The 17,300-nt window shown below is 39.5% G+C and overlaps 2 protein-coding genes across 8 annotated transcripts in view; both read right to left on the reverse strand.

The window, feature by feature from the left end:
* PCCA (propionyl-CoA carboxylase subunit alpha) overlaps positions 1-17,300 on the reverse strand; it is a 445,241-nt gene that overhangs the window by 408,100 nt on the left and 19,841 nt on the right. For 6 of the 7 annotated variants that reach the window (XR_012514288.1, XR_012514289.1, XR_012514290.1 and 3 more), the window contains exons 2-4: positions 16,426-16,503; positions 10,109-10,156; positions 9,931-9,999 (exon numbers count right to left, since the gene is read on the reverse strand). Coding sequence is in view for 2 of the 7 variants with exons in the window: in XM_003928223.3 (XP_003928272.1) it covers positions 9,931-9,999; positions 10,109-10,156; positions 16,426-16,503 (195 nt within the window). In the remaining 5 variants the exon portion in view is untranslated. Of the gene's footprint in view, positions 1-9,930; positions 10,000-10,108; positions 10,157-16,425; positions 16,504-17,300 lie in introns of those variants that run through there. The other variant, XM_074387478.1, reaches the window with a different exon arrangement.
* Positions 12,990-13,885, reverse strand: LOC101033153 (small ribosomal subunit protein eS6-like). The gene has a single exon (XM_039473119.2). It carries the CDS (start codon positions 13,823-13,825, stop codon positions 13,082-13,084), a length of 744 nt encoding a protein of 247 aa, XP_039329053.1. The 5' UTR covers positions 13,826-13,885; the 3' UTR covers positions 12,990-13,081.

The raw sequence follows: 17,300 nt of genomic DNA on the forward strand, positions 1-17,300 counted from the left end.
ATGCCTGTAATCCCAGCTACTAGGGAGGCTGAGGCAAAAGAATCACTTGAACTCGAGAGGCAGAGGTTGCAGTGAGCTGAGATCATGTCACTGCATTCCAGCCTGGGTAATAAGAGCAAAACTCTGGGTCAAAAAAATAAATAAATAATAATTAATTAACAAATAAAAATCAGACTGCATCCAAAAGAGCCAATCTTGGAGAGTGAAGGTAGGAATCTCAATAATTTAGAAGACTGGGTTTTAACAATCAGAGAAAGGAAACAGATCCTCTGTGAGTTGGAGATTTGAAGGAAAGAAATCCATCTAGAGCCAGGATACTCAAAGATTACATTCTCAGTGAAAGGCTGTAGGGGAGGAATCAACCTACTAAATAGAACATAAACTCTATGTTGGTATCTCTGTTGTTCAAAGTAAAGGAAAATGTCTAGAAATTACAAACTATGAGCCTATTCAACAGGTATGTGTGTGTGTGTGTGTGTGTGTGTGTGTGTGTGTGTGTGTGCAATCAATCTCATTTAGTTCTTCCCATTATCTTCAAAATTTGACAACCTTCATGCCAAAAAATTAATATAAAAATTAGTCCTGGCTGAGCATAGTGGCTCATGCCTGTAATCCTAGCACTTTGGGAGGCCAAGGCGGGCAGATCATGAGGTCTGGAGTTCGAGACCAGCCTGGTCAACATGGTGAAACCCTGTCTCTACTAAAGATACAAAAAATTAGTAAGGCATGGTGGCACGTGCCTGTAATCCCAGCTACTTGGGAGGCTAAGGCAGGAGAACTGCTTGAACCCAGGAGGAGGAGGTTGCAGTAAGTCAAGATCACGCCACTGCACTCCAGCCTGGGGGACAGAGCAAGACTCTGTCTCTTAAAAAAAAAAAAAAAGAAAAGAAAATTAGTCTCGCCGGGTGCGGTGGCTCAAGCCTGTAATCCCAGCACTTTGGGAGGCTGAGGTGGGTGGATCACAAGGTCAAGAGATCGAGACTATCCTGGTCAACATGGTGAAACCCCATCTCTACTAAAAATACAAAACATTAGCTGGGCATGGTGGTGCGTGCCTGCAATCCCAGCTACTCAGGAGGCTGATGCAGAATTGCCTGAACCCAGGAGGCGGAGGTGAGCCGAGATCGCTCCATTGCACTCCAGCCTAGGTAACAAGAGTGAAACTCCGTCTCAAAAAAAAAAAAAAAGAAAAGAAAAGAAAATTAGTCTCAGACGAGTGATACCCTGTGTGGTTGAAACAAATATAACACTATTCTACCTGGCCATTGAAATTCAAGAATAAAAGCACCAAACATGAAATCTCAAGCCAAAACTTAAACATGTGAGGAAACAATACATCATCAGGAAGCATCAGGAATAGAAATAAACACTCACAAACTTGAAATAATACAACAATATGACAATTATTTAAATTAAGTATGCTAAAAATAAAGATTAAAGACCTCAAATACATAAGAAAAAAGATAATACATAAAAGCAGATTCAAAAAGGAGCAGCAAATCAACAGCTTACTCAACAGACAGCAAAAAAGATAAATGCAACCAAAGTAATCAGGCTCAGGCAATTTTCACTATCAATGCAAAGACATTAGATAAGAGGTGGTTGGGGGACAAAATATTCACATGAATTCAAAAACTCACCCCAAAAATTATTTAATAAAAGGCTGGAACCACCATCTTCCAGTAATTCACCAAAATGACAAACACAAAGGGAAAGAGGAAAGGCATCCGATATATGTTCTCTAGGCCTTTTAGAAAACATGGAGTTGTTCCTTTGGCCACGTATATGCGAATTTATAATAAAGGTGATATTGTAGACATGAAGGGAATGTACCCATTTTTCTTATGGGGTACTGTTTAAAAAGGAATGCCCCCAAAGTGTTACCATAGCAAAACTGGAAGAATTTACAGTGTTACCCAGCATGCTGTTTGCACTGTTGTCACAAACAAATTAAGGGCAAGATTCTTACCAAGAGAATTAATATGCATATTGAGCACATTAAACACTCTAAGAGCTGAGATAGCTTCCTGAAATGCGTGAAGGAAAATAACCAGAAAAAGAAAGAAGACAAAGAGAAAGGTACCCGGGGTTCAACTGAAGTGTCCAGAGAAGCACACTGTGTAAGAAACAAGGGGAAGTAGCCTGAGCTGCTGAAACCTATTCCCTATGAATTCATGGCATAATAGCTGTTAACAAAATAAAAGACCTCTGTGGGGGAAGAAGGAGAGGGAGAGGGAGGAGAAGGAGAGGGAGGAGTAGGCGAGGGAAAAGGAGAAGCTGAGGGAGAAGGAGAAGGCGAGGGAGAAGGAGAAGGCGAGGGAAAAGGAGAAGGAGAGGGAGAGGGAGAGGGAGAAAGTGAGGGAGAGAGAGAAGAAGGAGAAAAGGAAGAGGAAGAAGAAGAACAGGAGGAGGTGAAGGAAAGAAGCAGCAGCAGCAGCACCACCACCACCACCACAATGGGAAGACCTGGTAAAACGAAATGATCAAGCATAGCATAACAACAGAACAATTCAACATTAGGAACCTCTTGTTATTATATTACTATTAAAAAAAAAAATCACTGGCTGGGGTACGGTGGCTCATGCCTATAATCCCAGCACTTTGGGAGGCCAAGGCAGGAGGATCTCTTGAGCCCAAGAGTTCAAGACCAGCTGGGCAAGATGGTGTAACCCGATCTCTACAAAATATACAAAAATTAGCCAGGTGTGTTGGCATGCATCTGCAGTCACAACCACTTGGGAGGCTAAGGTGGGAGGATCACTTGTGCCCAGGAAGTCAAGTTGCAGAGAGCTATAATCTCACCACCGTACTCCAGCCTGGGCAACAGAGCGAGACTCTGTCTCAAAAGAAAAGAAATAACATCACTTATTAAGTAGTTTTGTCAAATATTTAATTTGAATTTATTTATGAGGAAATAATCATACAAAGCTAGAATATCTAAAAGCCAACATAATAAAAATCAAACAAAAAAAGGAGGGAAGATAGGGGCACTATTTTAGATTAAGAGACTAAAGAGGTATAAAAACCAAATGCAACTCATGAACCTTGATTGAACTGTGGATCAAAGAAAAATATTACAAGGACAACTGGAGTCAACTGGAGAAACCTGAATGTGGTATGCAGATTACATGATATTACAGAATAATTAGTTTTCTTAGGTTTCATAAGGTATTATGATATGTAGAAAAACCATACTTATTACTGCTGAAGAATTTAGGGGTAAAATGTCACAATGTCTGTAACTTATTTTCAAATTGTTTAGCAAAAACAAAAAAAGATGCACATGCACAATGTATATATGGATACAGATATACAGCTAACAAGCCAAAATTTTAACAACTGGTGAATCTAGGTGAAGGGGATACGGATACCCTTATACTGGTAATATAAGGGTAAACTGGTATTAGTATACTGGTACTACTTTTCTAATTTTTTCCATTATGTTTGAACAAACACTTCGGAAAAAAATGTAAATGACCAACAACACAAAAAAGTACTCAACATTCATCAGGGAAATCTAAAATTGAAAGCACAATGACATACTGTTTCACCGCCACTTAAAAATAAAACACAAAATCAAATGGACTGAAAACACCAAGGGTTGGGAAGGACACAAAAGCACCCTGACCTCATACATTTCTGCATGGAGTATAATATGATACAAACATGACGGAGAACTGTTGAGCAGCTTCTTATCAATTTAAACATGTATTTATTTATTCTAGGCATCAGCAAAATACTGTCTACCCACTAGCCAAATCTGAACCTCTCAAGCTAACGATAGTTTTCACATTTTTAAAGCGTTGTTAAAACAAAACAGAACAAAAAGAAGAATATGTAACAGAGACCACAGGGGCCTGCAAAATCTAAAATATATTTGCTATCCAGAAAAAAATATATTTCCTTTCAAACAGAAAAACGTTGCCAACTCCTTATCTACGCCAAGACCCAGCTACTCCACTCCTAGGAATTTACCACCAAAAAAATCAAAACTATGTTCACAAAAAGACATGCAAAAGTTACAAAAATCTTGTTCATGGTAGCTAAAAACTGGGGAAGAGGAGTAATTTGACCAGCTCATCCTATAATTCATATGAAAGAGCAAAGGACCAAAAACAAGGAAGATAATTTTGAAGAACATGTTGGAGTAAAGGGACCGAGAGAGGTAAACTGCCTAATCATCCTTAAAAGCCAACGTTTTTCCATCAAACACTAATTGTTTGCAAGTTAGTTGGCTTTCCTTCTTTGTGTGACTTGTCAGTTAATATGAGTAGTATCCATTCATCTTTTTCCTTGCATAATTACCTTAAAAATTAGTTGTTTATAATAGACAACAAATAGCTTTCACAATCGTTGTAGTATTTTCCTACTGCAACAGTACTTATATTTCCACATATGGAACTAACACAGAAAGCCTGTAAGGTTTTTTACTCCAAGCTACATTTTAAATGCTCACCTCTTGAAAACAAACATTCAAACATTAATACAACTGAACAGCATGGCTTGTTCATATTACTGAGATTGTAAAGCTGATTAGCTATGATAGGAACCTCTGTGATCACATGCTGAGGAAGGAATAAATGCTGTTACAGAAATTCACCTTTTCAGCCTCCTTGAGACTAAAACAGAAACCACATAGCAGATTTGACCCTATTATTGAGATTTCAATGAAACTTTTGACATTCCAACCATCATTATCCTGCTTTTATTTATAGTATCTTTCTAGAAATTCACTTAAAGTAGGTCATATTAAAAGAAAGTTTTGACTGAGTATGCATTCTGGGGTCTGGCAAATTTTATTCTAAATTGTGTATTATAGTCTCCAGTATATTCATTACTACTTTCAGCCAGAAGCGGTTAAAAGTCTCCAAAATGTAAAACTACCACATCTGCTTCAGAATTCTTTTGAAACCACTTTTTTAAAGTCTGCAAAGTCTACCTCTAGATCAGAATACAGTCATGTGCCATATGACAACATTGTGGTCAGCAATGTAAGACAGAAAATTATAATGGAGCTGAAAAATTCCTATTTGTCTAGTGATGTCTTTATTTTTATGGGTATACAGTACGTGTATATATTTATGGAGTACATGAAATATTTTGATACATGCATACAATGTGTAATAATCACATCACGGTAAACGGGGTATCCATCATCTCAATCATTCATTTGTGTTACAAGCATCCTGATTGTACTCCTTCAATTATTCTAAAATGTACCACAAATTATTGTAGACTGTAGTCACCTAATTGTGCTACCAAATACTAGATCTTATTTATTCTATCTAACTATATTCTTGTCCCCATTAATCATCCCTACCCCTCCGCTCCATATACCTTTCCTAGCTTCTGGTAACCATCCTTATACTCTATGAGTCCGACTGTTTTCATTTTTAGCTCCCACAAATGAGTGAGTACATACAAAACTTGTCTTTCTGTGCCTGGTTTATTTCACTTAACATAACGTCCTCCATGACAAGAGATGCTGGAAAGGATGTGGAGAAATAGGAACTCTTTTACACTGCTGGTGGGAGTGTAAATAGTCCAACCACTGTAGAAAACAGTGTAGCGATTCCTCAAGGATCTAGAAATAGAAATATCAATCGACCCAGCAATCCCATTACTGGGTATATATCCAAAGGATTATAAATCGTTTTATTATAAAGACACATGCACACGTATGTTCACTGCAGCACTGTCTACAATAGCAAAGACTTGGAACCAACCCAAATGCCCATCAATGATAGACTGGATAAAGAAAATGAGGCACATAACACCATGAAATACTATTCAGCCATAAAAAAGGATGAGTTCATGTCCTTTGCAGGATGAAGCTAGAAACCATCATTCTCAGCAAACTGACACAAGAACAGAAAACCAAACACTGTATGTTCTCACTCATAAGTGGGTGTTGAACAATGAGAACATATGGACACAGGGCAGGGAACATCACACACAGGGGCCTGTTGTGGGGGTGGGAGGCTAGGGGAGGGATAGCAGGGGGTTGGGGAATGGGGAGGGATAACATTAGAAGAAATAACTAATGTAGATGATGGTGGGGGGATAGATGCAGCAAACCACCATGGCATGTGTATACCTATGTAACAATCCTGCACATATACCCCAGAACTTAAGGTATAATAAAAAAATAAAATAAAATGCACAATCTCACAAAAAATAAAAATAAAAATCAGATAATATTAAAAAAAAAAAAAAAAAAAAAAAACGGCCAGGTGCGGTGGCTCAAGCCTGTAATCCCAGCACTTTGGGAGGCCGAGGCAGGCAGATCACGAGGTCAAGAGATCGAGACCATCCTGGCCAACTTGGTAAAACCCCGTCTCTACTAAAAATACAAAAATTAGCTGGGCATGGTGGTGTGCGCCTGTAGTCCCAGCTACTTGGGAGGCTGAGGCGGAAGAATTGCTTGAACCCAGGAGGCGGAGGTTGCAGTGAGCCGAGATTGTGCCACTGCACTCCAGCCTGGTGCCTGGAGCAAGAGTGAGACTCTGTCTCAAAACAAAACAAAACAAAAAAAACCATAATGTCCTCCACCAGTTCCATCCATGCATTGCAAATGACAAGATCTCATTCTTTTTTATGGCTGAATGGTACTGTATATATGTAACACATTTTCTTTATCCATTCATCTGTTGATGGACACTTAAGCTGCCTTCCAATTTCGGCTATTGTGAAAAATGCTACAGTAAACATGGGTGTGCAGGTATCTCCTCCATATACTGATTTCCTGGCTGCTAGGTGTGTGATATTCTCCGCTCTGTATACACCTAGCAGCCAGATTACATGATAGTTTTACCTTTAGTTTTTTGAGGAACCTCCATACTGTTCTTTATAGTGGTTATATTAATTTACATTCCCACCAACAGTGTATGAGGGTTCTTCTTTCTCCAGATCCTCAACAGTACTCATTATGTCTTTTGGATACAAGCCATTTTAACTGGGGTAAGATGATAACTCATTGTAGTTTTGATTTGCATTTCTGTAATGATCAATCATGACAAGAACCTTTACATATAGCTGTTTGTGATTTGTATGTCTTCTTTTGGAAAATGTCTATTCGGATATTTTGCCCTTTTTTTTTTTTGGATGTCGTCTCACTCGTTCGCCCAAGCTAGAGTGCAATGACATGGTCTCGGCTTACTGCAACTTCCACCTCCCAGGTTCAAGCTTCTTGCCTCAGGCTCCAAGTAGCTGGGACTACAGATGCATGCCACCACACCTGGCTAACTTTTATATTTTTAGTAGAGACTCAGTTTCACCATATTGGCCAGGCTGGTTAAATATGCATTTATTTATTCTAGGTCTCGAACTCTTGACCTAAAGTGATCTGCCTGCTCAACCTTCCAAAGTGCTGGGATTACAGGCATGAACCACCATACCTGGCCTTTCTGCCGTTTTTGTTTGTTTTTGTTTTTTGGGTTTTTTTTGTTTTTTGTTTTTTGTTGTTTTTTTTTTTTTGAGACGGAGTTTCGCTCTTGTTACCCAGGCTGGAGTGCAATGGCGCGATCTCGGCTCACCGCAACCTCCGCCTCCTGGGCTCAGGCAATTCTCCTGCCTCAGCCTCCTGAATAGCTGGGATTACAGGCACGTGCCACCATGCCCAGCTAATTTTTTGCACTTTTTAGTAGAGACGGGGTTTCACCATGTTGACCAGGATGGTCTCGATCTCTCGACCTCGTGATCCACCCGCCTCAGCCTCCCAATGTTTTTTTTTTTTTTTTGGAGACAGAGTTTCACTCTTGTTACCCAGGCTGGAGTGCAATGGCGCCATCTCGGCTCACCACAACCTCCGCCTCCTGGGTTCAGGCAATTCTCCTGCCTCAGCCTCCTGTGTAGCTGGGATTACAGGCACATGCCACCATGCCCAGCTAATTTTTGTATTTTTAGTAGAGACGGAGTTTCACCATGTTGACCAGGATGGTCTCAATCTCTCAACCTTGTGATCCACCTGCCTCAGCCTCCCAAAGTGCTGGGATTACAGGCTTGAGCCACCACGCCCAGCCCTTTCTGCCCATTTTTTAATCAAATCATTAGATTTTTTTCCTACAGAGTTGTTTGAGCTCCTTATACATTCTGGTTATTAATCCCTCATCAGATGGACAGTCTGTAAATATATTCTCCCATTCTGTGGGTCGTCTCTTCCCTTTGTTGATTGTTTCCCTGGCTGTGTAGCAGCTTTCTAAGTTGATGTGATGCCATGCCTACTGATGTCTCCATGAACCTGACCCTGTGCAGGTCTAGGATAATGTGTGCATTTGTGTCTTCATTTTTAACCCCAAAAAAATGTAAAAAGTAAAAAAAAAAAAAGAAAAATAAAAAACTTAAAAAATAGAAAAAAGCTTATAGAATAAGATTATAAAAAAAATTATTGTACAGTTGTATAATGTTCGTTTTTTATGCTCTTTTATTATGAAAGCGTCAAAGAGTTAAGACAAAATGTAAAAAGTTTATAATGTTAAAAAAGTTATAACATGCTAAGGTTAATTTATTATTGAAGAAAAAATATTTTTCTATAAATTGAGTGTAACCTAAGTGTACAGTGTTTATGAAGTCCACAGTAATGATAGTAATGTCCTAGGCCTTCACTCATTCCCTGACTCACCCAGAGCAACTTCCAGTCCTGCAAGCTCCATTCACAGTAAGTGCCCTATACAAGTGTACCATTTTTTATCTTTTATACTATATTTTTGCTGTACCTTTTCTGTGTTTAGATATGCTTATATACACAAATACTTAGCATTGTGTTACAACTGCCTACAGTATTTAGTATAGTCACATGCTGTACAGGTTTGTAGCACAGGAGGAAGGGGCTATACCATTTAGGTGTGTACAAGGCTATATCATCAAGGTTTGTGTAAGTACATTCTGTAATGTTCACATAAGATAGAACTCACCTAATGATGCATATCCCTGTCATTAAGCAATGGACCCTACCAAAGAATCCCATTATCAAAAGTAGTGTGAGAAAATGAGAAACAATGCTTGCGTTAGCATTCAACTACTTATATTTCGTGCCATAAAATTCTAATAATTAACATGCTTTTCCATTGGGATTTTTTTCTATTCATTTATAACTCATTACCACTAAAGAAATGCCTGCCATGGGCCAGGCACAGTGGCTCACGCCTGTAATCCCAGCACTTTGAGAGGCCAAGGCGAACGAATCACGAGGTCAGGAGTTCAACACCAGCCAGGCCAACATAGTGAAACCCTGTCTCAACAAAAATACAAAAATTAGCCAGACATGATGGCAGGTGCCTGTAATGCCAGCTACTTGGGAGGCTGAGGTGGGAGAATTGCTTGAACTTGGAAGGCAGAGGTTACAGTGAGCCAAGATTGTACCACTGCACTGCATCCTGGGCAACAGGGCAAAACTCTATCTCAAAAACAAAAACAAAAAACCCTGCTGTGTTAAAAGTACCAAACAAAAGTATGTCTCCTTTAAGCTACACCTTCTTTTGTTCATATCCAATTAGCATTAGCCTATCTTTCATTTATGACTTTCAACTGAACATGCTGAAGCATTTAGGAAAGGTTAAACAATTATAGCATTCCCTTAGTGATACCAGAGTTATGCTGGGAGGAAGTGCTCTCCTAAGGGAACACTGTGTAAACATTTCATTAATCTTTGACTTGAACTTTCTCATGCTTTGCTTAAATCTACTCGGTGACCAGCAATCAGCTGGCAATTTTTCCATGTAAGTTGTTAAAGCTTTGAAAAGAAAATACTTAAGGCACATATAGAAGATATTGTGATACTGTCATTTTGCTTAACACAACAGTAAAAAATTAAACAGTTTTTAAAATTGAATATATCTTTTGCAGGCCACGAAAAAAAGCCTGTTATCTTTCATTTTTTTTCTACTTGACCCCAAATTAAGTCCTGATTTAAACAAAGCAAAAAATACTCACAGAACTAGCATCAACATCACTGTGGATGGCAACTGTCTTAATGCCCATCTTCTTGCAAGTTTTAATAACCTATTTTAAAATATATTAATGTCTATTAATAGTGACTCACATTTAAAGGGATTCAATAATAAATAATTTCATAGAGTAAAATAAAAAATAAAATGAAAATTCTACTCACCCGACATGCAATTTCTCCTCTATTAGCAACAAGAATTTTATCAAAAGTCTGAAGAGAGAAAAAACGTATTAGAAATTGTTGCTCTTACTTTGGGAGCAAAAGACACCAAGTTTTTCCAACATAAACCTTGAAAATAATCCTAATAAACATTACTTCTTAGAGTAATATTAAATACTATAAATAGTATATTCATTTACAACCAGGGAACTCCTAAATTCATCTGATATGATCAGGGTCTATAATTACTTTGTTAAAGCATCAGTAGACTAGGTTAATGTATTCACACTGGAGGTATTTATAAATTCTCTAGCCAAAAGAAAATCTTCAAATATTTTGGACACTAAAAAACTTTGGTCAAGGCCAGGCGCAGTGGCTCACACTTGCGATCCCAGCACTCTGCGAGGCCAAGGTGGGTAGATCACGAGGTCAGGAATTCAAGACCAGCCTAGTCAACATGGCAAAACGCTGTCTCTACTAAAAATACAAAAATTAGCTGGGTGTGGTGGCACACGCCTGTAATCCCAGCTACTTGGGAGGCTGAGGCAGGAGAATTGCTTGAACCCAGGAGGCAGGGGTTGCAGTGAGCCGAGATGGCGCCACTGCATTCCAGCCTGGCAACAGAGTGAGGCTCCATCTCCAAAAAAAAAAAAAAAAAAAAAAAAAAAAAAAAAAGAATTTTGATCAAAATTACTTGTCAATTTATTTTCTAAATTCTGGGAAATTCTAAGTGTTATAAGTTGTTTTCAAAGGAAAGTCTGACACTAAGTAAGTATAATTTATCTGCCATCTCTGTTGGGTCAGGGCATATTTTCAGTAACTCAGAATAGGCACCAATTGTGCTTATATCCAAAAATGCCCAGACTAAGCAGATTACACCATTTGAATACAATGTTAAGTATGAATAACCACCAAATTTTGAAGCAGCTGAGACCAAATAGTAGAGAAGTTGTGTATCCTGTGTTTATCTAGAGACCTAAATCCAAGTCTAGCTTTGCCAATAATTACCTATTTAACTTTAGGCAAATCAATCTCTGTAGGCCTTGATTTCCACATAAACTGGCATCACTCAAATGGAAAGCTGTTTAGTAAGATTTTCTTCCTACTCTAAAATTATACCGGCTAATCGTTTTTAAAAACACACCATCCTAAGTAAACTGGATGTAATATATATTAGCACAAAGAGTTATTTCTGGATTTGTGAATTGTTTTTAAGTTTAATGGAACTACAGAAAAAAACCAGTTATATCTCTAAAAGAAGAGTTAGAGTTATATATGGTCTTTTAAAAAGAACTCTTATATATCTTAGAGCAGTTTTTGTTTATTTGTTTGTTTGAGATAGAGTCTTGCTCCGTCGCCCAGGCTGGAGTGCAGTGGTGTGATCTCGGCTCACTTTAACCTCCACCTCCCAGGTTCAAGCCATCCTCCTGCCTCAGTCTCCCGAGTAGCTGGGATTACAGGTGCATGTCACCACGCCTGGCTAATTTTCTTGTATTTTTAGTAGAGACAGGGTTTCTCCATGTTGGCCAGGCTGGTCTTGAACTCCTGACTTCAGGTGATCTACCTGCCTTGGCCTCTCAAAGTGCTAGGATTACAAATCTGAGCCACCACACCCAGCCTAAAGCAATATTTTAAGATACAGGAAAGAGTCCAGAATCTCAGAATTCAAAACGGCTTTCTAGGTCTTGGTTTAACCTTTACATCACATATGTCTTAACTCCACAAACCTAAGGCAAGCCCCTGCCTTAAAATTAGGTAAACTTCTGGCTGGGTACAGTGGCTGACGCCTGTAATCCCAGCATTTTGGGAGGCCAAGGTGGGTGGATCACAAGGTCAGAAGTTCAAGACTAGCCTGGCCAATATGGTAAAACCCTGTCTCTACTAAAAACACAAAAATTAGTCAGGCATGGTGGCAGGCACCTGTAGTCCCAGCTACTTGGGTGGCTGAGGCAGGAGAATCACTTGAACCCGGGAGGCAGAGATTGCAGTGAGCCAGGATGGCCCCACTGCACTCCAGCCTGGATAACACAGTGAGACTCTGCCTCAAAAAAATAAATAAATAAAATAAGTAAACTTCTAATTTGATAAAACTCTAAGCCACTCAAGAGCCTTGCTCAGACCTCAGGTCTAAAAATGCACAATCATTTACTTCTCTGTATCTAAACGGTCATGGTAAATCCCTCTTAAGCAGTAAGCGTACCTTGAGAAAACAATATTTACACTTTCTTGAACGGGTTTTAATATGCGATGTTAATATTAACTGTGAAACAGACCACATCTGATAATCACCACAAACACCACTGATAGAAATTATATATTAAGCAATTGTTATAGCAAAGATAACAAATCATGATAACATTGGAAGAATTAAGTAAGAATCCCCATTCTACTTTCTGTTCAAGCAACAGAATGGTCATTGCCAGACAAGTCTGCAGCCAAACTGCCCAGGCTGAACTCCCAACACTCTATGTTCTCCTCCTGTGTGTCCTGCTATGAACAAGTCATCCTTCTTGCCTCTCATTTCCTGGTATGTAAAATAAGGGTAAAAACAGCACCTGCTACAAAAGGTTGTGAGAATGCTATTAATTACCACTCTTTAAGTGTTTAGAATAATGTCTAGCATGTAATACACAGTCATTCAGCATTAGCTTTGGTTGCTGTTCTTCACCCTTTGGGCCACATGCCAGACTGTTAAGAATTTAGGAGTGTGCTCCTATATGTGCAACTGGGGAAAATCTATATCAGAACCAATACCTGCACCTGACACATCTTCTCTGTTCAGGGATATTAAGGTATTACCAATTCGTGCATAAAACTCTGTAAAGCTGATCATATCAATTAATCTTCCATACATAAAATTTTCTTTTAAATAAATTACCAATGCATGCAGTTCAGAATTTTTTTTTTTTTTTTTTTTTTTTTTTTTTTTTTTTTTTTTTGTGAGTCTGATCTCATTTATTTGTTACTCAAAAAATCTTATTTCTGACTGGATTCAGACTTAGAAGTAGAAGCTCGCAGAGACGAAAGTCTACGTCTCTTCGCAATTTGTTCCTGGCGTTTCTCTTTAGCCTCCTTCATTGGCAAAAGTTTAGCATATTCTGCGGCCTCTTCCTTGTTTTTCTTAGTACGCTGCTTCTTCAGAGCAATATGCCGCCGTTTGTGCTGTAGGACACGTGGAGTAACAAGACGCTGAATCTTGGGTGCTTTAGTCCTAGGTTTCTTACCTTCTTTGTTTAAGGGTTTTCTTACAACATACTGGCGGACATCATCTTCTTTAGAGAGATTGAAAAGTTTGCAGATTCTGCTCGCTCTTTTGGGCTCCAGGCGACGAGGCACGGTGGTATCAGTTAGTCCAGGAATATCCTTCTCTCCTTTTTTTACAATAACCAAGTTGAGAACGCTCAGATTAGCATCCACAATGCAACCACGAACTGATTTTCTCTTTCTTTCTCCAGTTCTCCTTGGTCTGTAACAGGAATGCCCCTTACTCAGTAGCAGGCAGACATGGCCATGAGTCAAGACACCTTGCTTCATGGGGAAACCTTGTTTGTCATTCCCACCACTGATTCGGACCACATAACCCTTCCATTCTTCACCCAGAGTGTCAGCAGCAACTTCTGTCGCCATCTGCTTCTCATAAAAAGTATGAAGTTTGCGTTCATCATCCACTTCAATGAGTTTCTGGCAGCCAGTGGCTGGGAAGGAGATGTTCAGCTTCATCTTGAAGCAGCTATATGCCTTCCAGGCACCACGGAAGAGCCAGAATTTTTTTTTAGGAGTCTCGCTCTGTCGCCCACGCTGGAGTGCAGTGCCACAATCTCAGCTGACTGTGACCTCCGCCTCCCAGGTTCAAGCAATTCTCTTGCCTCAGCCTCCCGAGTAGCTGGGACTACAGCCGCCTGCCACCACGCCTGGCTAATTTTTGTATTTTTGGTAGAGATGGGGTTTCACCATCTTGGCCAGGCTGATCTCAAACCCCTGACCTTATGATCTGCCCACCTCAGCCTCCCAAAGTGCTGGGATTACAGGTGTGAGCCACCATGCCTGGCCTAGTTATTTTTCTCTGAATCCATTCTCTTTCTACCCCTCATTCTTCCTTTTCCCTTGCCTAGGTTGACATGCTCTCTCCTGGGCTCTAACTCCATAGATAGCACCACACTCCATTTAGAGACCAAGAGGACTGAGTTGGCCCTGCACTGAGTACTTGTTGGAATGATGGCAGAACTCTGGACACTGGGTCACTTGCTCAACTCTTCTGAGAAAGGGTGCAACACAACAGGTAAGTCAACCAGCTCTGGATTGGACAGGCATTTGTTTACACCCAGCTACTCACTATGCATGGGCTTTGAGTCTCAGTTTCCAAATGTGCAAAATTCAGTTACGGACAATATTGAGCAGCTGACATTTAGGACACACGTTTTATATACAGCAGGCTCTGTGAGGAATCATTTCTGTGCATTACCTCATCTATTAGGTAATGGCTATGAGGACAATATTTATCACAATAACATTTTAGATATTAAGATATTATTAAAATTAATTTCACCTGTTTCTTTACTTTTTTTTAATGTGGCTATTAGAAAATTGAAAATTGGCTGGGCGCAGTGGCTCATGTCTATAATCTTAGCACTTGGGGTGGCCTAGGCGGGCAGATCATTTGCAGTCAGGAGTTTGAGACCAGCCTGGCCAACATGGTGAAACCCCCATCTCTACTAAAAATGTAAAAATGAGCCAGGTGTGGTGGCGCATGCCTATAATCCCAGCCGCTACTCAGGAGGCTAGGGCAAGAGAATCACTAGAACCCAGGAGGCAGAGGTTGCAGTGAGCTAAGATGGCACCATTGCATTCCAGCCTGGGCAACAAAAGTGAAACTCTATCTCAAAAAAAAAAAAAAAAAAAAAAGAGAGAGAGAGAAAGAAAATTGAAAATTACATTTGCCTTGTGTATTAGTCTGTTTTCACATTGCTATGAAGATACTACCCAAGACTAGGTAATTTATAAACAAAGGTTTAATTGACTCCAGTTCTGCATGGCTGGAGAGCCTTTAGGAAACTTACAATCATGGCAAAAAGGAAAGCAGGTACCTTCTTCACAAGGTGGCAGGGGAGTAGTGCGAAGGAGGAACTTCCAAACACTTGTAAGATCATAAGATCTTGTGAGAACGAACTCACTATCATGAGAACAACATGGGGGAACCACCCCCATGATCTGATCACCTCCCTCCCTCAACACATGGGGATTAAAGGTCAAGAAGAGATTTGGGTGGGGACACAGAGCCAAACCTTATCACCCTGCAATTGTGTTTCACATTGTATTTCTAACGGACTGAAGATATATAGACTCTTTCTTCCTCCAAGCCTCGAGATTCAAAAGAATCTGGAAAATAGTATTATGCACTTCAGCAGATGATTCAGGAGATACCTCAGACATGTCATTCTCAAATAATCATTCCTGTCAGTTGTATTTTGATGGCATTCACCTTGAACAATCCCTTCTTAACCAAAACTCTGCTCCTGCCCTCTTTGATGCCTTTATGGCAGGAAACCACGTTTTATTTCCAATCACCTCTAGTCCCTACAAGGCTCAAACATTATTGCAATGGCTTTTTAATTAGAAACTCCTTTTCCCAAAATTTATAATATACAAAATTACCTTCAAGCTAAATGAATCATACAGGCCAGGAACAGTGGCTCACATCTGTAATCCCAGCACTTTGGGAGGCTGAGGCTGATGGATCACCTGAGGTCAGGAATTTGAGACCACCCTGCCCAACATGGTGAAACTCTGTCTTTACTAAAAATACAAAAACTAGCCAGGTGCAGTGGCATGTGCCTGTAATCCCAGCTACTCAGGAGGCTGAGGTGGGAGAAGAACTGCTTGAACCTCGGAGGCAGAGGTTGCAGTGAGCCAAGATCACGACACTGCACTCCAGACTGGGCGACAGAGTGAGATTCCATCTCAAAAAAAAAAAAATTAAGTAAACGAAAGAAAAACTCAATAGTTGAATCAAAATGTGTCAACTGCCCATTCTTTAAGAACAAATGTTTTCTTAGTTAATTCTACTAAAAACAAAGGAAACACATTGTAAATGCATTAAATTTTGGTAAAGATACAAACACAAAATTTAAAAGATTCAGACTGTAGCCCACAATGAAAAACAGAATACCGAAAGATTGAGGACCTATAGAAACATATAATGCTAGAGTGATCAATGACCACACAGCCTTAACAAAATCTCATCTGTCCCCTGAACACAGTATGGAGACAAGAAAGTAAGACCATGATAACTTAGTTGTTGAGAAAATCTTTTAAATACTTACTTTTTCATTAGGATCGTATCCCACTGAACCAAGATTACGGGACACCATTAAGTGCTTTCTTGAATAGTGCGGAACATGCTACAAAAAAAGGAAAGCAAAATAAATTACAATTACTTGACGGGCTTTAGAACATTTTTTCAGGGTATTTCTTCCAGTTAGCTTCTAGCAAAAGTGTTTTATCAATAAATGTAGTTCTAGGCAATATACCATAATTACAATTATGGAAGGGAAATCATATCTGCAGACACAGCCCCTTGGCATGTAAGAGAAACCAAAGGCATCAAAACAATCTCCAGAAGAGCAAAACAAGAATTGTCGACAGGCCAAGCAAATCTGAAGAATGACTTTCTGATCATGCAAAAGGATAGAGCGGGGTCAGAAATGCCACAGACCTCACAGAACTTTTAAAAAACAAAACAAGAGTCTTGGTCTCAAGGAGCTTCAAATTTAACAGTGGCCAGAAAATAATAAAGTATTATTTTTATATTTCCTGATGTCTTGAGCATGACTTCTTATTTTACATTTTCTGGTACAAAAGTGGTTTGGCTGATGAACATGAGAAAGCAATACTAGTAATCAAGGACATTTCTCATTCATTAAACTGTTTGTGAAGAAAGCATATCTTAATGCTTAAAAATATTAAGAAAAGTGACTAAGCAAGGCACGGTGGTACATGCCTGGAATACCTGCTACTCAGGTGGCAGAAGTGGGAGTATCACTTGAGCCTAGGAGTTTGAGGCTGCAGTGAACCAAGATCACACCACTGTACTCCAGCCTGGGCAACAGAGCAAGACCCCACTGAAAAGAAAGAAAAGAAAAAAGAGAAAGAAAAGAGAGAGAGAAAAAGAGAGAATTTCCCAATTGACAATGATAAA

The sequence above is a fragment of the Saimiri boliviensis genome, chromosome 16 (assembly GCF_048565385.1).
Source record: "Saimiri boliviensis isolate mSaiBol1 chromosome 16, mSaiBol1.pri, whole genome shotgun sequence".
NCBI lineage: Eukaryota > Metazoa > Chordata > Mammalia > Primates > Cebidae > Saimiri > Saimiri boliviensis.